Raw genomic sequence first — 25962 nt, forward strand, 5'->3', positions numbered from 1 at the left:
TGTCCACCGTGCGTTTGAGAGCAGCACTACGGTGGCGTGCAAACGGGCTACAAGGTCGGCTTTTTAAGCATGAAATGCTTTTAGCTCCCGTTGTCGGCGACGTTCAGGTCACCTTGAGCCAAAAGCCAGCCGTAATCTGGGCACTCAAAACAAAAACATGCCGGCAAGTTGCGAGAAGAAGACGAGATCATCCGGGGCCAAGAAAATGCGGTCTTGGCCCCCAACCCTTTGTACAGGGCCGCATTACATACATTAGTTACTTTCCAAACATGTTGCAAAAAATATTGCTTCCGAGTTCTTCCTAATATTTCTCCACAATATCACTCATGCTGTAACTTCTAGTACGCTGAAGTTTTATTTATCATTTCCAATAGCGACGTTCAAAAGGCAGATACAGGGGACCTAAGGCCGCACATTTGCAGCCGACCACTTCAATGCGGCAAGAAGAAAAAGTGGTGGCAGACGCTGAGCATGTTGGACTGTTGCAAGAAGAAACGCGGTTGAAGGCGGCAGCACCACATGCAGCAAAAGACACCATATGGTAGCCATTTCACGCTTACATCTACTCTCGATTACAGAAGAGCAGCAATTTTTTTTAATATATATCTTAGTATATTCCATTTTTTTTTCTAAGCGCGGAAAAACAACCCTTGCAAGAGATAGCACACCACAAATAATTTAAATTGCTGTTTTCAAATGTGTTCTAAAACATACCTGAAGAGAGTACCATAATGGAACAACCAAATAATTAGCAATTAGGGGCATTCGAATAGTGAGATTTCCTAATTTAATATGAATATTCAAGAAAAATTATCTTCAAATATCAAATTGGAAATCGAATTTTTCTCACTTTTAAGCAAACAAACATATAACATTTCAGTGGGGACTGCTTGGCTAGAAGAAAAAATTATTTACATCCTTAGTCGACTTCTATTATTTCGATCCCAACTGGACCAATGAAATTGGTCGAATTATCTGTCAGGTCAAAACAAGAGGCAGAAAAAATGCCGAAACACCACTGATTCTACAACTGTATTTGCCCCGATTCAAAATGCCCCTAAATCGAGTGCACACCCACTTTTTGTGGTTTCAAAGTAGAAAATGAATGTAGAAATGACATTAGAGCTCCTAAACAAAGTAGAAATAGAATGTGTGCCCGTTATTTCGGCAAGAAAAATGTACCATGCTTCTGATCCTTGCAATAAGGAAAAGACAAAACCAGCGAGCTTTACCTTCACAAATTAGAAACTTATTTACCAAATGTCTATCATTGTATATCATCACCACAAATCACTGTCATATCATCACTGGGACAGCACTTTATCGCTGTGTATTATCAACCTTCGTACGGTGCATAGGTTTGATAGCCTGCATTTATGAAATGACTCTGCAACAATCACAAACGGGATTGTGGCCCATGCCTAGATTAACCGCTTCACTAGTTCGTCCTGCAACGCATACAATTCTCTCAAACGCCAAGAACACATGACGCGACTTGATGCTTCTAGCTTAACGTGTTAAATAACTTTCCAGTGAGGAGCTGGAAAGTGAGAGACTACTGCTTTCAGTTATCTGGTGCACCATGACAATAATAGTAATGAAACAACACATCACCACATGCAGGTCAAGTGTTGTGTTCGAATAAAGGAGATAGGTGTAATAATACAGCACTGCAGACTGTTTAAAGGGATGCAGACGTGGTGAGCTAGCCAAATAATTGCTTAGCCTATATCGAGGCAAATTTCTTGGCTGCCTAAAAGTGAGGCATTCTTATTGAATGACTGGAAATTATTCAGCAGAAGTTATCTGCCCTGTTCTTTCGTTCAGAAGCAAGCACCTCTGCACAACAACCACACCTGTCCTTTAGCAGAAATAATTCAACACAGTCGCCACTTGAATGTGTTTTTCTCCACTGAGGCTCCAATGAGCCTTAGTTATCCCTTACATTTGAATAGAAATAAACATTCGACAATTGAAAATAGTGAATTCTCGAATCAAATACAAGGTCTGTTAGAAAAGTATCCGACCTTATTATTTTTTTTTTTTTGCAAACACCTGATGGATATGAAACAAGCGCGCTTGCATCAGCCGATCTTGAACCTTCGAGCGCATGCACGAATTTTTTCCCGCCTGCCGATAGCGTCAGTCGCTGGAATGCAGCGTTTGAGTGAGGTAGTGTGCAGTGCTCACGTCGGTTTTTTATTGCAAGGAAAATGATGGAGCGACTGGAGCAGAGCTACTGCATCAAATTTTGACAGGAAACTGGGCGACAGCCAAGTGGAAACCATTCGAAAGATTCAGACGGGCTTCGGTGACGATGCTATGAGCAGCACACAGATACGAGTGGTACAACCGGTTTAAAGACGGCCGCACATCGGTGGAGAGCGAGCCACGCTCCGGTCGGCCATCAACATGCCGAAATGACCAGATCATTGCCGAAGTGAACACTGTGGTGATGCGGGACCGTCGTGTGACTATCCGAGAAATTGCGGAAGAGGTGGGCATCAGCACTTTTTCTGCACATTCCATTATGACCGAAGATTTGGCCATGAAGAGAGTTGTGGCGAAATTCGTGCTGAAGCTGCTCATGGTAGAGCAAAAGCAACTTTGTGTTGAAGTCTCACGGGACAAGCTGGATTCCACAAACAGTGACCCCGACTTCATGAACACCATAATCACTGGTGACGAGTCTTGGGTGTACGGGTACGACCCGGAAACCAAATCCCAGTCGTCACAGTGGAAGCATTCCACGTCACCAAGACCAAAGAAGGCCCGCCAAGTGCGCAGCAACGTCAAAGTGATGCTGACTGCTTTCTTTGACTTCCGCAGTGTGGTACACCACGAGTAGGCACCAGAGGGTCAAACAATCACCAAAGAGTACTACAGGGATGTCCTCCGTCGCCTACATGATGCTGGGCGGCGCAAGAGACCGTAGTTGTGGTCAACAGAAAATTGGTGCATCCATCACGACAATGCTCCTGCACATTCCTCGCACTTGATTCAGACTTTTTTGGCGAAAAACCAGACTCCTGTAGTTCAACAGGCTCCTTACTCTCCTGATATGGCCCCCTGCGACTTCTGGCTGTTTCCCAAAATCAAGAGGCCATTGAAAGGAGCGCGATTTCAGACAAGAGAGGACATTATGGCTGCAACGACAGCTGAGCTAAACTCCATTCCGAAAGAGGCCTTCTCTGAATGCTTCCAACAATGGCAGCACCACTGGGAGAAGTGTGTGCAGTCCCAAGGAGACTACATTGAGGGTGATTATGTTTCCAACGCTCCAGTTATGACAGTTTTTTTTCTTCGGCCAAAGGGCGGATACTTTTCTAACAGATCTTGTACCTAGGACTATTCAATTTGTATTCATATTGTATATTCACACACCCCTATAACAACACAAGAAATACTGGACATTTCTTCGGGTTGTTGCTGACAACATACAGTTGGTTTCAGCTGCATAGGTGGCATCACTTTTTAAAAACTTGGTGCATTATACCTGGGACACACCGTATGTGATACACCATGCAGTTATAGCTCGGCTATATTTTATAAATACACAGAAAGACATTTGCACCGTATTAATCCTTGGAAAACCGTCGGATAGCTATTAAAGAACATTAAAACTTTGCTATAATAATGGAGTGTATTTGTCATAGCTTCAGCTAGTGGAAGCTTCTGAAGGATTTGATATCCTTAATAGACTAAATTGTTGCTTGCCCGACAGAGTCACTAGAGAATATTGTAAAACATCAAAGTACACTTTCAAAGCACAAATGAACACCCTGTTAATTTCTGCATGCTGCTCTCACATGCAAGAGCTATAAAAATAACCTATCTACAAACTTTTTTCGCATTGAGTGACGAGCTGCCGTCAAACACAATTCAGGTAAATTGCTTGAGGATTCTGAGTACTTTCATTGCTAGATGCAATAACAGGTTCCAGCTAATTATGTAAGAGTGTCGTTCTTCTTGCTCATGTGGTGAAAGTTTAAAAGTATTTTTTCTACATGTATATGATGTATTGTGCAAACCTGCCAACCTTAAAAGTTTAAAAGTACTGCAGTCGAAGCGAAAAATACTAATATTTGGTTATACAAAAGATATAGCTGCTTTCCAATTATACCAGACATGAAAGATTTGATGTTCTGACGTTGCTGTAAAGAGTTCTCGCATGGAATGCACATTCTGTAAACTTCACAAAGCTCACAGAATAATTGAAAATTCTTAATCCGTTCCACAGCTGTACGCTTGTCGCGAGCCTGAAGATGCAAAAGATGTGGTGAAACTAAATTTTTAGTTGACATAATTAACCAGTGCCTTAAGGGGTTAATGCATAACCAAAAGTGCTTTTATGGACTACTTAGATACCAACTGTGAATATCATTATCACCTCTGCAGGTAGTCTTATTCTGTGCAAGAGTCAGTGCAACTGAAGTTTAGACTATTATTACTTGTTTCCCTGCTCTAATTGCCCCACTAATATACGAGGTGTGTTCAAAAAGAAACCAAACTTTTGCTATAATACCTTTACTGCTTATGGTAAAACTTAAGTGCTGTCCCCTTCAAAGTAGTCCCCTCTACTGGCAATGCACTCTTCCCATCTTTTCTTCCATTTTTGGAAAGCCTCCTGGAACACACTTTCTGGAATGGCGCGCAGGTCCCTTCTCGCATTGTCCTGGATCTCCTCTACGGTTTGGAAACGACGTCCTTTCAAGGTGGTTTTCAGCTTGGGGAATAGGAAAAAGTCTGCTGAGGCTAGGTCCGGAGAATATGGTGGGTGGGGCACAACAGGAGTGTGGTGTTTCGCTAAATAGCTGCGGACAAAGAGTGACGCGTGAGCCTGGGCATTGCCATGATGCAACATCCAAGCCTGATTTTCCCACAATTCAGGCCTCTTACTGCGCACAGAATCTCTCAAATGTGCTAGGATTCCCTAATAAACTTCTTTGTTTACCGTCTGACCATGCGGCACAAATTGCTGATGGACAATGCTTTGCAGTCAAAAAACACAACCAACATCACCTTCATTTTTGACCGACTCATGCGTACTTTTTTTTGGACGAGGAGAACCTTTGGACACCCGCTGCGATGACTGCACTTTCGTTTCAACATCATAGCCATAAACCCATGTCTCATCGCCTGTTATGATGTTCTTAAGAAAGTTTTCATCGTCATTGGCAGCGGCGAGCAGTTCCTGGCTGATTTCAACACGGATCTGCTTCTGTTCGTCAGTCGACAAATGCGGCAAAAATTTTGCACTGACACGACGCATCCTAAGTTTGTCACTCAAAATTTCATGACATGATCATACGCTGGTACCCACTTCCGTCAGCGACTTCTCGAGCAGTCAAACAACAATTTCCACGAATCACAGTTTGAACTCTCTCGTCGAGGTCATGGATGTGGATGTGGAAGTTCGTCCAGGATTAGGATCGTCACCGACTGACATTCTTCTGTCTTCAAAACGCTTGAACCAATCATAGCACTGCATGCAACTTATACAGTCCTCCCCGTATGCTTGGCTAAGCAACTTAAATGTCTGTGTGAAAGTTTTCCCAAGTTTGTAGGAGAACTTCACACACACACACACAGACGCTGTTCTTCCAATTCCTTCATTGTCACTTTGACACCAATCCGAACAACACCTTGCTCATGTGCTCACTTCAGCGGCTGTAGCTCGTCAACTAACGGTCAGAGCGAAACGCGGCAAATGGCAGTTTGTTGTCTAAACCTGCAGCTACATGCGCTCAGTAGCCGCAGCGCACTCCCTCTGCCAGTTGGCGCGCTATTTCAAAAGTTCGGTTTCTTTTTGAACACACCTAGTATACACTACAGTGGTTCAGAGTAGGAAAAGGCACATATTTCTGCTATGCTTTAGCAAGCACGGTTCAGCGCCATCCACTCATGAAGTGCCTAACAGCAATGCACTACACCATCCGCTAGTGCTGCCTTACTAAGCAGGAATGATGCACTGGACACATTGTTTAAGCGAGAATTTACATGTTTATTATCATAAATTTGTACAAGTATTACCATCCAGTAAAAGAACTTGCATAAAGTGCTTTGTAAATGAAATTTTATTGACATAACATGATAAACAAAGTCCCTTGTGTACATTCATTCCAAGGCCTGATTAAAAGAAAGTCTAAAGTTATGGATTGTGCCTTCTGTCCCGGTAAATGTGCGGAATGAAACACACAAAAGTATAGCAACGAGTGTATAAGCAACGAATATAACAGCAAAATAAACAAACAAAAACATGTTTCCAAATTGTGTAAAACTAACAGCCAATATGACTCAATTCCTTATGTTTTAAATAAACAGGCTTCTTCAAACATATCCATAACTAGGTATAACAGTTTTTGCGCTTTTAAGACGCAATTAGTTCAATTTCAGCACCATCACGAGAAAGAAAATAACATGTATAAAAAATACTCAACATTAGGTTGTGTTTGGCAAGGACCTGACAAAGGGAAGCAAATACGGACGACAGTATCATCAGGACAGAATGGCTGTGCTGCGGCGAACAGAGACATTGTTCACATTGTCCAGGCTGGACCACTTTTTAAAGCCGTTCCTATGGAGTTCACCCAGCTTGTCTTCGCACACCCTTGACATGGCCTGCAAATAAGCAATGCAGGCAAGCTCTTTACGGTGAAAGGCAGAGTGCGCAAACCGACAAACAAAAACCACTCTTTACACGTTCATTTAGTGACATTCTTGGGGTGAGAACATCAGTGTTAAGTCATGTAAAAAAAAAAAAAAAGAGGCTAAAAGATATAACTGAGTATTTTTGGTAATGACTGAAAACACCTAAATACATACACTGAATTTATTTTCAGAAATTCAGTTCTACGAGAAATGATCAGTATTTGACAGTGTCGCCATTCTAGCGGACTTTTGCCTTTGTAGGGCAAAAATTTGCTTTTAACAGATGCCAGATATTAAATAGATTGTGAATATTGCTTAGTAGATTATTCCACAGCCAAACATGCTGGCTACGAGCTGAGCCCATGCAATGCTGAAAAGGCACACAACATAGCCGGTTTTGAGCATAGACTTCTACAACACGTTAAACTCATCAGTAGTGCTGATATATATACTATGCCAAGTTGGTAGCCAGCTTTAAGGGCCAGGTTGCAGATGCATGTCACTGTGTAGAGAAATTGCCTCCTAAGGTTGGGCAGTGTTGCCACGTTTGGCTATATATAGCCAAAATGGGCTACAGAAAAAAATGTTTGGCATCAACTTGGACGGCATGGCTATGTGGCTATATATGGGCTACTCAAAATCTGCGACTTGGCTTTGTTTAGGCTATAAGTATCGTCCTAATCCACACTCTAGAGGTGGCTCTGATCGAGTAGAAGGAATCTCGAAGGCTATGTTTTAGCGCGGCAGCGTGGTTGTGCGTGCGCGAAATGCCCCCTATCCCCCCCCCCCCCTTCCCCTCTCTGCGCCGTTGTCCAAGCCGGTGGCTTTGATCTTTGATGCACTTAAAACTTACACCCCGCTTCACCGTTAGACACTCGACCCCCAGGCATCGGGATGAGCCTGGGAGTAGAGGGTTTTTCACAGTACACTGCATGTACTTACATGGCTATGCTCAGAAAGGGAGAGCAACAAAATAGGGTCGGGCAATCTTGGCGCCGACAAGAAAGAAGGGTAGCACAGGTAGAAGACACGCTCCAGTGTGTTCATGGGCATGGCTTCTGGGTGAAGTATCGTGCGGGGCACAACTTTCGACCTGCTCCACATTTCTCACACTAAGCTTTACTGCCATTTTGCTTTTCCCGCGAGATTAATTTTTGTGCGTGCTTACATTCGAGATTCATTTCGATAGGTTGGACTTAAGCTCGGATCCTCCTCGGAGAGGAGAATCGAACCATTGGGAAGTGGGCCAAGTATGCGAGAAAGTCTAAAAAAGAATGGGAGCAAGACCCCGAGCTCAAAGGCGGGTCCTGATGCTTTTACTTATAGATGGCTTGTCCGTAACGTCATACATGCAGGTACTCATTGTGCTAATATCGAAACATGTTTGCCACGATGACATCAGAGCACCACGTCACGTGAACATCACCCACCGTGTTAGCTTAGCAGGTGAGGTGTCACGCTGCTGGCTCGAGACGCAGGTTTGATTCCCGGCCACGGTGGCTGCATTTCGATCGAGGCGAAATGCAGGAACACCCGTGTACTTAGATTTAGGTGCACGTTAAAGTACCCCAGATGGTCAAAATTAATTCGGAGTCCCCCGCTGTGTCATGTTTCCTAGTCATATCGTGGTTTTGGCACGTAGACCTCCAGCAATGATTATTAGCACATCAACATAGCTTGCTTTTTCACAGTAACCGGTTTTCACAGGATTACCACTGTTATCAATTTGTCATTTACATTTGCTCTTTGTGCGCCGTCGCAGCTTTTACCGTTTCGAGCAAGTTACATTCTGGACGTTGCTCGTCGCCAAAAACGACTGCGCGCTCCTTACACGGGTGTGCCGTTTTGCACAGTAATCTTCTAAAGCTTTGCTTACACCGATTCAGACATTGAGTGGCATCTGTTGTCTGTCACTTTTTTTTAATGCATGTTCTTGGCGTGCTAGAGACCAAAGATGGCAGCCAGGGTGAAGTAAATGGACACGATTTATAGGGTTGTTCGTATTCGGGTAAAACCCGATTTTACCCGATTTTTACACCCCGAACATGTTTCAGGAGAATCGGGTCAAACCCGATTTCTCCCCGAATTCGTAAACCATATACCAACGTATTTTTCTTTCTTTCTTTTACGTTGCACGGAGTTTGTCGTGCACACGCGCCAGCTACCCTGCCTCAGGACAGCGAAGTTTGATCCTGTTGGCTTAACCAGTGACCTATAGACTTCATTTCACAAGCTGCGTGCAGCACTGTGGACGCTACACAGCTCTCAACCAACCGCCTAACGAGCACGCCTCACTCTGAGTTAGTAACTCACCGTGTTACCATGTCACCGTGTTATGTCTAGCTAAAGGAAGCTGTGATGTTGAGAGAACTTTCTCTTAGCTGAGATACGTTCAAAGATCGGACAGGTCTTGGATGGAGACGGACAGGTCCTGGATGGAGACCGACACGTTGCGCATGCAGATGATAATGTATGTTAACAAGGATGTGTAAAGAATTGATGACCAGCTTTTCGTAAACAAAATGTTATACTTTCTAGAAGTTATCAATGCTCTTTACAGTCATTATTACTTATTAGTTTCCAAACGCCAAACTTTGGAGTATTCGCTAGAAAACCCTCATGTCCCCCCGATTACCAGCTTGAAACAGATCCTTAGTTTTAATGTGTCAGCGTTAAGGAGCTCGTGATACCCTCCTATGAAAAAAAAATGTAATGTATTACTTGTAAATTTGTAAATTTAAACCCAAACAAACCTGAATTTCGGAATAGTTCCACAAAAAATCCGATTTCTCCCCAATTATCATCTTGAAAAAATAGCTCCCGATTTTTAACCCCGAATTAAAAAACAATATAAATAAAACTCGAAAACGAACAACCCTAACTAGATAGAGCATGTACCAGCTAACCCGGGTCAAGCTAATTGAAAAAATAAAACAAAAGAAACGAGAAAATAAGATAGGACGATGAGACAAATAATGCGAGATATCATAGCGCGAAAAACTGGTTTTGGCTAATAAAAAAAGAAGCCGTGGGCACGTCGCCGTCGCATACCGCTTGACAGCTGAACTTGTTCTACGTTTTAGGCAGAGGTCACTTGAGAGGTCGATGATGCTGAACATTATTTTGCGTTCACAACAGTTAAACGCAGAGTTCGTAGTTAATATTACTGCAAATAACTAAAAATAATCACTTAGTACTATCTTTCTTAAAATAAAAGCACTGTGATTTTGCCCTCTGCAGCGATTCGCTGGAACTTGAGAACTTCCGGGGCCAACTAAAAAGTGTTCTATGTTCAAGCATGACGTCGCTGTTGTTCAGGTCAAGGATCGACCGCCACGGCGGCACGGACCTTTTGTTACGACGGGTTGTGCAAAAAAGGATTGGCGTAGTCGAATGTGAAAATGTTTACACAGATAAAACTGCAAATAAAGATGGCTATATTTGGCTACAGAATATTTTGCTCTTTTTTATGTTTGGCTACATTTGGCCTACAATTTCTCTAGCTTTGGGCTACACCGTCTTGTCTGACCTGGCAACATCAAACAGCGCGCAGCTTCGTGCGCGCTGTTTCTGCCACTTAGTTCGCGTTAAAACGAGAAGCAGCACGAAGGTCAATTCGCTCGCTGCTTCTGCAGCGCTTCCTCACTCCAGTATTTACACAGTGAGTTTCTGCGGTCATTGAGTGAGATGTGTTCACGTTTGCTTGTGTGCGCATGACACCATGCTTGTTAATTAAGTTAATAAGCCAATGTTTACAAGTTTATACGGCTGATAAAACTACTATCCTTAATTCTATAGCTGTCTGCTAATGTGCTATCGCAAACGATGCTTCACCTTTCGGGCGAACCCTGCAACTTTTTATTCCAAATCCGCCATTAGCCCTTCGCGATATGTCGAACTTGCTCAGGCCTCGCCCATATGGGCATAAAAATTGGCTGTGGCTTAGCCTGGTTAAGTCATGGTTTCACTTCGTTAACCTTTGATTTAGCTGTAATTATTATACTTAGGACATATTGGAAAGATTTTAACTGCACTATAAACATGGACAAAGGAGGACGAAAAAGACAACACGTGCGCAGACACACATACTGCACACGTGTTGTCTTTTTCGTCCTCCTTTGTCCATGTTTATAGCGCAGTTAAAATCTTTCCAATATGAACTTCAACCAACTAGCCCAACTTGATGCACTACTTACTACAGTGTAGACCGCTTATAACGTAAGCCGCCGGAGTCGCAAATATCCGCACTATAACCAAAGCAACAATTTGCAAGGCCCGCACATATGCAAAACATGTGCACCGAGCCGCCACGCGTATGCGACAGTCAAGATGCGGCTAGAACTCAATTCACAGTCGAATCTCGTTAATTCGAACCAAATCACGCGGCGGCGCTTCCGACCGGCATTGCTCCGGCACCGCCATAGAGTAAACTCTTAGGAGAGACCCCTCAATGTCGCACGCGAACTAAAAAAAAAAAAAAAAAAGAAACAAACAAAAACGCGGCGGAAATTTCACCCTCTCTCAAATGGTTGCGTTGCGCAGGAACATGCGTGTACGTGCCGACGTCTCAGCCACGCTACCGTAGCCACGCGTAGAAAATGGCAGTGAACCCTTCTTTCTCCTTCATGCTTCCTCTACTTTCTAGTCACGTGTTGACCTTGCACGCTGCGGCTACGGCGCAGAGGGAAGCAGCGGCTCTGTTCTAGGCCGGCCAACAAAACTGCCCACGCCGGCAAACGCCCGCTTCCAGATAACGGCAGAAAACGAAACTTCGAGGAGCTGGCGCCGGGCCGGCTGGAGCGGCGGGCGCGCACGGTGACAGTCGAAAGTGAGGGAGCTACGAGGGAGGGCCACCGAAGCGGCGGAATCCGCTTCCCTGCCGCCCTCCTCCCTCACATTCCACGGTCTCCGCGTGCGCCCTTCGCCGTGCCGTGCCGGCGCCGCCCACTCCCTGAAGTTTCGTGACCCTCGCTTGCTATGCGCGCCGTGATATTTCACGACTCGCACTCAAGATTCTGGTTTCAGCCTCACTGGCTGTTCGTTCGCACCACGTGCCCTTCTCCTCCACTTCGTCTCTCTTTCTTCCTCGAGCACTCCTTGGGGCGCCCGTTTGAGGGGAGCGTTCGCCGTCTCCGCTGACTTCCATACTCCCAGGCAGCCGCACTGTAACCGGTATTTCGTTTCCTGCAACTGCACTATAAGTGATACGTGTATACATGAAGTGCTATGGGAAAATTAACGGGAGTCTGAAAAGACCACACTATATCCGGTCCTGCACTATAAGCGGTTACATTATAAGTGGTCTATACTGTATTATACGTACTTAGGTATGCACTCATCGTTAAGCCAGGTACGACGGCTGTGTCTAGGTCAGTGGCTAGACATGATTGTGATTAGGCTTGGCATTCCGGACCCTCTATAGTGAAGCAGCTCGCCGGGCGATATCCGAGGAGTGGTCAGATACCGCTTGCCGACGACGGCTAAAAGCCTCCCGCTCCCGCGCAACGCTCAGAGATGATGGACCGGCCTCGCTGTCATCCATGGCCAAGCTCGCACTGACTAGGCGAGCGCGGCGAGTCACATATTGAGGCGGCTTCTTTTTTCTGGGGTTTTATGTGCCAAAACCAGTTCTGATTATGAGGCACATCGTATTGGAGGGCTCCAGATTAATTTTGACCACCTGGGGTTCTTTAACGTGCACTACAACGCAAGCACATGGGTGTTTTTGCATTTCGCCTCCATCGAAATGCAGCCGCTGCGGCCGGGATTCATCCCGCGATCTCGTGCTCAGCAGCGCAACGCCTTAGCTGAGTGGCCAGGCGGCAACCCAGCCACGGAGAGCGCATGCGCCAAGTCGGCGGCGGCGGTGGCTAGCGCACGCAGCGAGTCACGTGAAGCGTTGCCAAGGCGGCAGGCGAAACTCTGCTCGACTAGGTTAGTAAAGCTTTCGCTATCAAACAGATTGCAATATGTTTACTGTATACTGGCCCTGTGGATAGAGACGCCTGCCCGCTGTACCCGCTGCAGCGCGCGACTCCCTTTAATATCTAGTTCACTCGCACTGCCCTCAGCCTACTTTTCGTTGTTTTGCGCCCCAGCTAGAGAGCGCCGCACCGCTCGGCCCAATCAATCGTATTCTAGTACACTCTAAATACAGCCACCCTGGCCGTTCCGAACGCCAGCAGTGACAACAGCCGGGAGTGGCTGCACACGCGCCGGCCACTTGCCGGAAGCGCGGAAAAGTCTAATGTTATAAGCGCGAAAATCACGAGAAACTGTGCGGAAGTGCCGTCATGTGGTCTGAGGAATGTGATTGGCTGCACTCTTTTTTGGAGAACGAATCCGCTCGCTGTTCGTGGCCACTGCCGGAGCACACATGCCAAAGCCGTTCTGGCACAGCGTGGCACAATTTCGGTAAATTTTCTATGTTTGGCGCAGTTTGGCGCAGCAATCTGTGTTTGTAAAAATGGCGCATTTGGCACAGGAGTCCCACCCCTGTGTGAGGTTTGTCTTGCATTTATCCTACCTAAATTTTGTTCAAAATGGGAACACTTTGCCGAGAAATCTGAAGCGCACTGAGCAGCTCAGTCCCCCCCCCCGCCCCCCCTTTTTTTTTCATTAATTGAAGTCATTCTACAGAAGCAGCCCTTGTAGTAACGAATTCATTGTTTTGGTCTGATAAGATACTGCTCACAAGTTAACAGAAAGTAAACAGCTGTGCTCAGCGAAAAAGCTGGCACTATGCACAACCGAGAGTTGGCACTTCCTTGGGTGAGTGGGGGTGCAACAGCCCAGATGTTTGCATCTGTTTACAAGTGGCACCACTGGCGCTTTGTAGCATATGTGCGGTGTTTAATTTCAGGCACATATTTAAAAGCGGAACCTATCGAAGCGTTGAGATGAACGGAGCTGAGAAATAAATCTGGACTGAGACGGCGGCTGCATTTCGATGGGGGCAAAATGCAAAAAAAAAAATGTGTATTTAGATTTAGGTGCACGTTAAAGGACCCCAGGTGGTCAAAATTAATCCAGAGTCTCCCAATCTGGCGTGCCTTATAATCATATGGTGATTTTGGCACGTAAAATTCTGCAATATTTTTTTCTTTTCTGCAAGGTTATGAGCGGCTATTGTTTTTCGCCCGGGCGATCATTTCATGGCAGAAGACGCGCTCAGGCAGTTATTTATGCATGTTGAATGTTACAATAGTTACATGAAAGTAAAGCGACGGTTGCGCTGGAGGCTGCCCCCCATACAACCACAGCGGTAGCAGCATTAGCATGCCCTCTGATGCACAGTTGCGCCTCTAGTGTGCGCGCTGGCTCTATATGAAACTGATGCAGCAGTTTTGGGACCAGAAAAAAACATGGAAGGACTATGCCAGCAGTGACAAGAAATTTCAGCACCCACTGTGGGTGAGAGCAAGCCACCACAGTTACAAGGTACAGAAGCTGGCAAGCTCTGGTTACAAAGGCGGTAGCCGTCATACTCTTGCAGGAGAATGTACTTGGACTCGGTAAGCTTACCTCAAGTTTTTGTGCCCGTTCTTTACTGAGTGGCTCTGACGGGAAAGCCAGTTCATTGTGATCAGCCAGGGTTCTGAGGTCAAAGTAGTACTTGGCATAGACGCTAGCCGGCACATTGATGTTGAATTGAAGCAGCTCCAGAAACTGGCGCTCAAGCTCATTCATGTCCTCCACTGTGATCTCTTTGAGGATCTGGCAGTAGTCAACATTCCAAACAGCCTGGTCATCCCACACCTGCACACAATAACATCTAGTGTTTTTGGACTACATCAACAATATTCAAAAACTAAATGCAAAGTGACTAGATTGTTGTGCAGCCACACGACAGCTACAAAATAATGCAGAAATGCTACACAAGTGACAAATCTGTTGTCCTCCAACTGCACACGTCTGCTATCACATCATGGCCACAGAGCACAGAGAAACTGATGTGGTTATAATTCAGTGTACAATTTCCTGTTAGCAGTTTTGTTAAATTTACACTTGAAGATAGGTCAAACGCGAATATAAGTCGGCCCGTGTATATCGAACTCGCTGTGAAATAAAAACAATTCGAATATAGGTCGACCCATTCTTTTTTAGTAAAACGAAGAACTCTGAACATGACACACGTTTATTTACCGTAAGCTTGGCTACTAAACATCGCTATCCGATGCCACAAGCTGCATCTTTGTCAGAACTGCCAGAGAAGCTGTACTCGCTGGATGCTTCGCAGGCACCCTCGGCACCCCAAATAACGGAGTCCTCGGGGCCGTCGAGTGCATTGGATATGCTGCATTTCTTAAAGCCAGCCTGGATAATCTACAGACTGGCTTTACGGCAGGCTTGAAGGAGGAACTCCATTAGCTTGTTACTTTTGCTGGCTTTGCTTATGAATATAGGTCGACGTTCTTTGGTCACGAACATAGGTTGATAACTCATTTTGCCCAACATTTCAGTAAAAAAGAAAAAAAAAAAAAAAAACGGTCGACCTATATTCGAATGAATACGGTAATTGTTCCCAAGTCATGACTCTTGCCTCTGAGCAGAGAGGCAAACTTCGAAAGTTATTTACTCATTGCACAATGCTGCCAAGCAAACAGTTAAGCACAATGGTTTCTTGTACGTGTACTTAATAAAATATTGCAAACTTATGAAGCTGGACTTGACCACTTCAAACTCAGTCACCTACCCGGCATCAGCAGAGAAGTGATCTGAACTACAGAGACCTGCACCAACCTGCGATCAGAAATGGACTCGAGCCAACTTTGACACACCATGCTATTTTATGAGCAGCACTTTCAAAGCATCAAATGCCCTTTTGCTCTTATACCAAAATTTGAACTATAAGTCCACCTTCAGCAAAATTTTATGATCCTTATACAAAAGAAAGTTGCCATCAATCTGGCTATAGTATAATGCTACTGGTCCCTAGGAAAGAGAACTGTAGTTTAAGGTCAACCATCGCATTTTATTTCTGAGGAACATGTACGAGTTTGGTCTGGTGGCATTATGCCACAATCAGGGGGATGGCAAATTTCCCGTTCAAGTAACACAAATGAATTCATTATGACAAAATAGCTCAACACATTATGCTGAGTAATTTGTGTTGCCATGGAGCTATGTCCTAGAAAAAGTGAGTTTTTTTTCCATTAGTTTTTTTTTTTACATCCTGCAAGTTCTGACATCCAATGGCATCATGTCTAAATAGCCTTAGAGCCGCTCAGGTATGAACCAGAAATATTAAAAACAACATGCTTTGCCTCAAGAATTTTGAGATCAAGGCAAGATGAGACAAAGTTAAAGCTCAGAAAGGAATATGTGAATGACAGTGAACATGTATAAAGCAAGCAACAAAGTCACCACAACATTCCCTCAAAGGAAAGGCACCGCCATTTGCAACTGCATAAAATTTTTTGAACAATTGCTGTGGATTTGGAACTTAGAATGCTTTCACTGTGGTTTTTAAGAAATAAAGTGATACCATGTTCATTGGCAGATTTAAAGGTGGGGGGAGAATAGCCGCATGATTACGCATCCGTGCCCCGCAACACCAGCGGTCCCAGGCGCGTTACTCGGAAGAATTGACTTTGCTCAATGCCTGGCTCAGCGGACATGTGAAAGTGGCGAGGCATCAACATTGGCGTTGGTCACTGCGAGCTGCCTTTTTCATGTGAAGTGCAAAGCCAATGCAGTGCGCAGCGACATTGAGGAGGAGGACAAAGGCATTGAGCAGAGTTACTACTTCCGAGTAACACCTAGGACCACTGTTAACACAGACGCGCAATTATGCGGCTGTTTTCATATTTCGCGCGTTTTCTTTATAACACGGCACAGTACACTGACAAGATCTGAATAGGGTGTTTTAAAACACCATTACTTTTCTATTGAAATCTGCACCCTAAATTCAGTAATTAAAAAGCTTGTTAAATACATAATCTCATCTAATTATGAATACAGTTAAACCTGGATATAACAAAATTGACAAATTTTCGAAAAACTTCGTTATAAAGAGGATTTCGTTATATGCAGGTTCGGCACGAAAATTCTAAAAAGAAACACACTAACCCGCCCTCGATTGTAACGTGCACCCATTTTCCAAGACCAAAAGAGAGGAAAAAAGTTCTTTACAGTACCGCGCACCTCATGCTTTCATACAGAAATATAACTATCGCTCAAGATTTACTCCCAATACACTAAAGTTGCGATGAACAAAAAAGTCCCAGTTTCGCCCGAAAGGCGAAGCATCGATTGCGACAGCAAATTAGCAGACAGCTATACGAAGTAAGGATAGTAGTTTTATCGGCCGTATAAACTTGTAAACATTCGCTGTTTAACTAAAATGGTAGACTAATGCCTAAGCACAAGTACTACAGCACACGGTCGAAACTATGGGAGCTACGCTCGAAGTGCGTAGGAGGCGGCCATATTGATATGCCGATGGCGATATAGGGTCGTACTCGATTCTAACGCGCAGGCAATTTTTGGACCCGTTTTATCGGGAGGGGGAAAGGTCACGCCCACGGCGGCAAGATCACCAGATCGAGGGATGCAGGCCTGCCTCGCGCACGCTCGCTCGCACACACACACACACATGCGCTCGCTCTCCCCTTGCAGTCGCCGTGAATTCAAGCGCGCCAAGCGCGACGCTGTCACTTCGCATTCCGTCGCGGCGGAGAAGGTGCTTCCGGTTGCTGCTCGCGCAAAAATGACAAAATTTAGGGCGAAATCTCTAGGTTGTCGGCGGGGAAAATTCGTTATTTCGAGGGGGTCTCCCGCTGCCACTTCGTTATGTAGAGGTCTCAAATACATGTGCTTCTATGGAGTAACGGCAGGGAATAGAAAAACTTCGTTATATCAAGGAATTCATTATATGGAGGTTCATTATAAGCAGGTTTAACTGTAGTTCAATTATGAAAAACATCCTCCTGATGCGGTACGTCACTGCTGACCGAATACCATTGGTTGCGTTCTTGTATATTCTATATTTTATTTTTAAGAGCTTGGCTAATGTTAGCTGGGACACCCTGTATGAGTACTATATATGTATGCACACACAAAAAAAAATGCCTATCCCCCCCCCCTTGAACTGACCCATAAAGATGCCCCTGTGTGTGTTCCAAGATGCATGTTGGTTTTGTGATGATTTTCAGCTTTTGGGCTGAAACCAACTAGAATTTCTCAGGTGTCACTCCACTTTAATAGGCAACATGCAGAAACCGAAAACCCAGATTAATTACAATCCACTCTGTGCAAAGAACATAAGAGCATTTTCAAGCATCACTCTATTTTATGGCTGAAGGGTTATAGAGTAAATGCTTCAGTGCCAGTACTATACTCCAGAGCAACATAACACAGCTGTCAGCCTCATTCTGAGTAGCTTTGGCGGCTCTCTCAAGAAAACTTGCTCAGGTGGAGTATAAAGTGTGGTGCACCTATGGTGCACCACACTGCTGTGGTGCACCACACCACACTGTGGTGCACACTGCTGAACTCTCAATATGGCATCAACACAGCAACAAGGTGCCCTGAACATGACTAATATTTTCTGACTACGGCTGCCACCAGTTACAGTTCATTCCACAGCTGAAAGTGACTCTATTATTCTTTGTAACATTAGGACAAGCAGGCAATCCATGGGAGGCCTCTCAAGCAATCCCATACTTTGTAACCTGATTGACTATATCACAGCAATAATAAAGCATTAGATGCACAAAATGAAAACTCACTTTATGAAAAGCATGACAATGCAAGTAGTTAATACATCAAATGTGCCAACAGAAGTTTAATATTGGCACACAACACTCACATATTTTTATGTTGGATTCCACAGGGAATATTTGCATTGTTCAATAGAGACAATTTGCAATATCCACGCTCAATATAAGCATGCTTAATTGTGCAACAATAGCATTGCAACCTAGCTGCACCTAATCATGTCTATCGAATTTAGCTACTGATGTGGCTGTCCTAAAACTGGTGTAGAGCACATTGTGGGACATCGTTCCTTGTCTCAGAGTAATCATTGGTGCTTTCTGTAATAGAACACACCTGCATAAATGCAGCATAGCCATAGAAAGTACGGCAATCAAATGAGAAAGCTGGGCTAGTTTGTTAAAACTACAGTGAAACATGATTTACCAGCACCAAATTTAGGCAGGACAGACACAAAACACATAGAACAAGCACAACACTTCAACTGAAATGCCCACTGGAGTGAACACCATTTTTACACACCGCGGCAACCAGAGCATGCAGAAGAAGCTTTGAGAGCAAGCAAAAGGCAACTTAGGATACTTTTACAATTAAATAGTTCACGCAGGAAATCAAATTAATGCCGCACTTCTTAAGTGCGATACTCCTTCAATAAGGTTAAACAGTAGCGCTCCTTTTTGTCTGATCAAGTACTTCAAGGCCATGGCTGAAGCTCCAGATAGCACTGTGGACACTACACAGCTCTCAACCAACTACCCAACGAGCATGCCTAACTCTGAGTTAGTAACACACCGTGACATTTTCTAGAAGTTATCAGTGCTCTTTACTATCATTTTTACTTATTAATTAGCCGCCACGGTAGCTCAGTTGCGCTGCTCAGCACAAGGTCGCGGGATCAAATCCTTGCGGCGGTGGCTGCATTTCAATGGAGGAGAAATGCAAAAACGCCTGTGTGCTTGCGTTGTAGTGCACGTTAAAGAACCCTAGGTGGTCAAAATTAATCCGGAGCCCTCCACTATGCCGTGCCTCATAATCACAACTGATTTTGGCACGCAAAACCCTAGAAAGAAGAAGAAGATTACCTACTTATTTATTTCGAAACAAATGCCGAACTTAGGAGTATCTGCTAAAAAGCCCTGATGTCTCCCCGATTACCAGCTTGAAACAGATGTCTAGTTTTAATGCGTTAGCGTTAAGGAGCTCGTGGTACTCTCCGATAAAAAAGAAACCTCAAATGTAATGTATTAGTTTGTACATTTGTAAATTTAACCCGAAAAAACCCGAATTTCGGAATGGTGCCACAAAAAACCCAATTTCTCCCCAATTATCAGCTTGAAAAACAGCACCCGGTTTTTAGCCCCCGAATATAAAAAAATATAAAACCCAAAAACGAACAACCCTATGTATACCTAGATGCTTACACCCCCTATCATTATAAATTTGTGGCATTTTGATATTGTAATTACAGAATCGTGCAAGACGGCGTGCACATCGGAGTATAGAGGAGATGGCGCAGCATAACCGGGGTAGCACGACTGGCCTCAAACAACGCTGGCCCACGCGCCGATAACATTGGACTATAAATGGGCTTTATATGACGCTACGACACCATCGGTAAGCGGTAAGAATCGAGTAAATATGGTAAGCGTTTCTTTTTCAAATTTTCGTGCCGAACCTGCATATAACGAAATCTTCTTTATAACGAAGTTTTTCGGGAATTTGTCAATTTCGTTATATCCAGGTTTAACTGTATTCAGTATTCTTGAATATTCAAAACTAAGCAAATATTTCACAACAACCTTATGTTAAAGTCTGGTTACTGTTCTCCGTCGGCTAAACAAAGTATCGCAAATTATAAAAAGTGGCACAACAAAAAATTTTTTCGAAGGAGTGCAGAAGCAAAATGGGTAATACAAGCTTTGTTTTCAGTTTTGCGGCAGAAGCCTACATGACAACCTGCAATTTTTGTATGTTGTCTGTTATTTAGTGTTTTTGTCAGTCTAATCATGTAGCAGTGTTTTTTGCAGGCTGGCAGCATTATTGGCACTGTCATTCAGCAGTTTTAACTTTTACGCTACAACCTGTAATGTTTTCTTGCAACGGGCCCTTTCACATGTCTACAGCACACAAGTAATTCAGCAGCTTTGCCCCTCCCCAACTTCTGATCTTTCTTCAGCATTTAGCGTTTTTGGAAAGCTAGTTATACACAATCATTCTTTATTGGAAAGGCTGTTTGCAAGCACGCTCTAATGTTGTTGAAAAGCTATTCATGCTTTATTTTTTCTTTTTATGACAGTTAGTAATTTTATGTATAAAACTGATGCTTTTTCCCTGATAGTACTAGTCAGAACTAGTAAGCGTGGTACCTAATCATACCTAAATAAATATATTCCTGCACTAAATATATGCATCTGCATTTGACTATTCGATTTGATATTCGATATTTACTATTCGTATTTTAAAAGGTTGATATTTGCCCACCTCTACTTTTTACTCATGCATAGCACACACCAGAAAACTTCAGACCTGAATTTAAAGAAAAAAAAGTGTACCTTTCACACGTGAATACTATACATTAACAAGACTCAGTCAAGTGACAAAAGTGACTGTTTTGGTCAAAAAACAACAAAGGTGTAGCATTGAATGCTCAAAATAGCCATTTTAGACCAGTGCAGATATCTGACAAGGCTTTAATGAAGTATGCATGACTTTTTAGCTCAAGAACTGGCATGTATTGCAACACCTTGTATGCAACACCTTCATAAAGGTCACAAGGTGGATTTATAAGCCATGGCCTTTCCATGCATCCAACCATGTATGCACCCAGCAATGCATGATTGGTGCGGCCAGTGTGGTTTATGCGGGCCTCTTCCTCTGTCAGCCAGGTGTAGTGCCCCCCCCCCCCCCTCTGTAGCCAGTTCTCAAATACACGGTGCTTGCAACTAACTTCTCTCAAAAGTTGTAAACAAGACACGAGGCAAAATTGAAGAGCAAATATTGTAAATTTTCTTTTCTGCTGCAATTCTTTCTCCTTAGCTATTTGACTTGCCTCTAAATCTATAGTGTGCATTGAAAGCCATTTGCCTTGGCGTCACAAAAAAAAAAAAAAATACCTGCATATTTTAAAATGTCTATGGCAATGGCAACATGGCTTTTCACGTTTGAATGGGTGATCAAAAGCACACTGTACGGAGAAATACTGAACATAGTTACTAAAAAACACATTGGTGATCAAATAAAAACAATTAAACAAGAAGGCGTACAGAGAAATAGCATGTGCACTGCGAATTCGGCATAAGACAGGCTGCACAGCACGAGCCTACAGACTGAAATATAAACTTGTGAACAAACCTTGTTACAATAAAACAGGTTATAACGAACTAATGAATATATTGACACATGTACATTATATTTTTTCGGTGACCGTTTTTCACCGTCTAAGCACTATTACAAAGTTATCACTTACTAAATGGTGATGACAATTAACACAAGGGTGAAAGCGCGGGCATGTTGGTAATGTGGCATCTTTGGTTAGCAGCGTGACGACCGATGTAGCAAGCGAGAGAAGGGACAGGAAAGAACGCTCTTTCCTGTCCCTCCGCTCACTTCCTACGTCGGTCGTCGCTCTGCTAACCAAAGACAATTATCATCCATGTATGCCGCCATCACCGTCATGTTTCACATCAGAACGCAGCCAGCGGTGGCACTGACCACGTTACCGGAAGTTCCAACTCAGCTTTTGCTTCCTTCCCTTTCACTCCGTCAAAAAGCAACCAGCAGCAGTTTGGTTGGCACAAGATATCTCCTACTTAGACCCAGAGTACCTCTGGAATTGGTCCGCTCAGGTTTGGCGGATCACAGAGACCATCTGAAGACGTCATTAGAAAACAGTCGAACCCGTATATATTGAACCCATATATAACGAATTATTGTGTACGTATACGAAACAGCTGTAAAATCCCCTTGAAAATTTTTGTATAAAATTTTTATTTTATTAATCGAATGGCCTATATAACCAACTTTTTTGTGATCCCTTTCAGATTCGATATATCCGGGTTCGACTGTATCACATAGGGTAGATACTTGGGCTTCTTGGTATGGCATACTTCACTGTACAGCACGTAACAGGCAGAGGCTATGCTGTGTTTCACTGTGGCCACTCATTCAGGCCACCGTGTCCAGGCCACCGTACACAGTCTTTCTATGTAACTTAAGAATCTTAACTTTAAAGGAGTACTGACCCAAATCCATAAAAGGTGGGAAAAAATTTTTCTGTCTTTACCAATTTATGCCAGCTTTCCCACAAAATGGAGGACACACTATGACAGGACATCCAAATTTTGAAGCAGCAAATGCATGCCTGACTCATCAAACGGTCATGAGAATTTTGAATTTCGTATTTGTCTTCTGCTGCATTGCCGTGAGCAGAGCAAAAGAGCTACACGGGAAAGCACACTTTACAACCTGGGGAAATTTCCATAATGCTCACTATGGTGGGGCCAACCTTAGAATGCAATGGAAAAACAATGCTTTCTAACTTAAAGAGAACTTGTATAGATGCACCAGCCAATTAGGTCCGCTCATGTCTGTAATGTCACGGTAGAGCCAAACTACTCTCAATACTGGTGTTCCTTGATAACGTTTTGGAGCACGGAGGCACAGAGAACAGGTGCAGTGCAGTTCTGTGGATGGTGCTTCTACTCAGTTCTTGGTTGTCACCGAGCATAGATAACAAGAAATGGGAAAACAACCAACATCGAGCCCACCAGTGCAGATGGAAAGAAGAATGAGGCGGTCACCTTGGAGGCAAGCAGAACAGCACCGAGGACAACCCGCCGCCAGCTGCAGGGAGAAATGTCCATCTCAGCATAGGTGAGCAGACGCTCGAGGTACACGAGTGTGATGATGGCACACTCTGCACTCAGCTGGGCTGCGTTGAAGAGGGTGCGCACAAAGCGGTAAATGGTCCGGTGGTCAGGGTCACGCATCTCTGGAGGCTCCTTGCTCAGCGGGTGCAGCCGTTCATCAAAGATGTCATTGGTGCGCTGCTGGCCACCCCGATCCCGAATGTGGTAGTAGATGGCCAGCGTGACACACTTGATGGTACAACGCAAGTTGGGCTGGCTTACAGTACTGTCATCCAAGTAGATGGTTGAGCACGAGTTGGACTTCTTAAGAGGGGCCTTCTCCTGCAGCTGCAACATGAATTTACACAATCAGTTCAAGGTGCAGGCTGCTACAAAGCAATATTGACTCCAAATATATTTGTTGCACAGGTTATGAAAAAAAAAGAAAAAAAAAAATTGGCACAGTTTCAGCATGCAGCCTGTGAAACAGTGGAACGTTGTGCTGGTTGCACCTCTCAATTTCAGGTTGAATATTGGAACTTTGGAGGTATTCATAGGTTCTGCATCTCGTAACTTTTGGAGTTGATAGTACATATCTGGCAAAGTAAAGAAAAACATTTGAAACAACCAAATTTATTTTTAGGGACACCCTCCTCTACTACAGCCTCCTCCTTCACAGTGCTTTTATCTTGGTGAATGCACTCACTCCAGAAGAAGAAAAAAACAACACTAAAATAAATCAAAGATGTGCACTGTCATAAGCTGTCATGCTTACTTCTTTGAGTAACTTTAAGAGGCCCTGCAACATTTCTTCTTCAAAACTGAGAACACACTGGAGTGAGTGCGATACCTTTTAATGAAAGTGTTCTTCCAGAAATTTTTGAAAGGATCTAATAATAATGTATATACAAGGAGCACAATGTTTACTTTCCCCATTTTCCTGTTTGTTTCCTCTGAATTAAGGCAGCACAGATGGCAATGCCCTGCCTATTGCTCTTTCCTTACTTTTTTCTTTTTTGGGTGGTGCACTTACATTGACCCTTCAAGGGTGGCACCCAACAAAGGTGCAGGAGAGCGCCAAAGCAGCAGAGCCAGGATGGCCTCCCCATTTGACAGAGAATTGGAGGAATGTGAACAATCGCCCTATGGTTGATGTCACGGGTCTATGATATCATAGGCGAGCATAATAGAGGGGGCCTCAAAAGCTGCAGGAGAAAGGGAGCAAGCTTTTATGCGAGGCTGTGGGCTCACTACGTGCAATGAAATATTTGCAAACCTGCCAACCTTAAAATTTGAATACTAGTACTACAGTTGAAGACAAAAAATACTAAAATCTGGCAAAACATACTAAAAATTGTCCCCCCCCCCCCCCCCCACTTAAGATCATTAAAAATTCAGAGTTCGCACGCCAACACCAACTAGCTCTTTCGAGATGATCGCCAAGTGATGATGATTATGATTTCCACACTGGCACATACCCACATCTGGGGATTGGCCAAGAAGCAGGCGGTACATATCGTGCCACTAACTAGCTCTTTGAGATGATCACATGCTGTTGGTGATTATAATTTCCATACTAACTATGGCACAAACTCACACTGGGGGATCTGCCAAAAAGCATGTGTGCATGTTAATTATGATGATGATTATAATTTCCATACAATGGCACATACCCGCAACAGGGATTGGCCATGAAGTGGCTAGTAAACTTAATATAAACAAGAAATCAAGAAATACTAGCCAATATAAGATTTGTTGCATTATGTAGCATGGGTGCACAAAAGCACATGGCAGTTTCCATTACGCCAAAGGCGTAATGGAATGAAATGGGCAAATTTATAACATTAACCGCTTCACGAAAGCTTCGCTTCACATAGATTCTAACATGTGCACTGGATCATGCTCCTTCCATCCGTTTTTTTTTTTTTTTTTTTTGTGTGTGTGTGTAAAATTGTAAGCATTTTCTGTACAATTTTAGCAAAGCTTGTATTTCAGAAATTATACGACATATTACACCCTGACATGTAAATATGTATCTTTGCAAAGAATGTTTTTAGCTTTATTTCAATATATAAAATTTTATTATAACCAAGATCATATATTCAATAAATGTCAATAATAAAGCCTTCAAAAAATGGCCATTCTTTTGAACATGGTAAAGAATGAGATAGCTGTTCCTCATTGATTCACGTGTGTGCCAACTGTGGCATGACTTCCATTATAAAATATAACAAGAAGGTTGAGTGGATACTTACAGCCCATAAAATGCTTCTGCATTTTCTTTATCTACCACGAGCTTTGAACATGCGACTCACGAGCATTGCGCCCAAGGCTCCTGACGCCCTTATGGACTACAACATAGTCCAAGAAGTAATCTTTCATATTCTGAGTAGTTTATTTGACATGTGGCAGCCATTTTTAACAAGCGCGCAAAGGTTCGCGCCTTGTGATCATGAAGATGGTGGTTCAGTAGTTGGACCCTCGCATGGACAACACCGGTGAGGCAATTCTGTTGCACCCTCAAATGATTGTTTGGATGCTGCTAGTCACAGCGAGTCTTGAAGATATCAGATTATAAAATTTTAATTCAGACGATGAAGACCAGCAACACCAGCACCAACACTTGCCGGCTGTTAGCAGTGAGTTTCTTATTCTGCCTATTGACGGAAGAATAATTTCTTGTGCCGGCTGACAGATGTTGAACTGATGTTTGCAGTATTATATATCTTATTTACAGTGTCTCTAC

The 25962-nt window shown here is 43.7% G+C and overlaps 1 protein-coding gene across 2 annotated transcripts in view; it reads right to left on the reverse strand.

Moving 5' to 3' along the window:
• Window positions 1–5980: 5980 nt before the first annotated feature.
• The window catches only part of LOC119462165 (cyclin-Y-like protein 1), a 55282-nt gene continuing 35300 nt past the window's right edge, over window positions 5981–25962 (reverse strand). For both annotated transcript variants that reach the window (XM_049667546.1, XM_037723513.2), the window contains exons 5-7: window positions 23169–23564; window positions 14176–14409; window positions 5981–6621 (exon numbers count right to left, since the gene is read on the reverse strand). In XM_049667546.1, coding sequence (XP_049523503.1) covers window positions 6499–6621; window positions 14176–14409; window positions 23169–23564 — 753 coding nt within the window. In that variant the 3' untranslated portion in view covers window positions 5981–6498. The remainder of the gene's footprint in view (window positions 6622–14175; window positions 14410–23168; window positions 23565–25962) is intronic.

This window comes from Dermacentor silvarum, chromosome 1, assembly GCF_013339745.2.
Source record: "Dermacentor silvarum isolate Dsil-2018 chromosome 1, BIME_Dsil_1.4, whole genome shotgun sequence".
NCBI lineage: Eukaryota > Metazoa > Arthropoda > Arachnida > Ixodida > Ixodidae > Dermacentor > Dermacentor silvarum.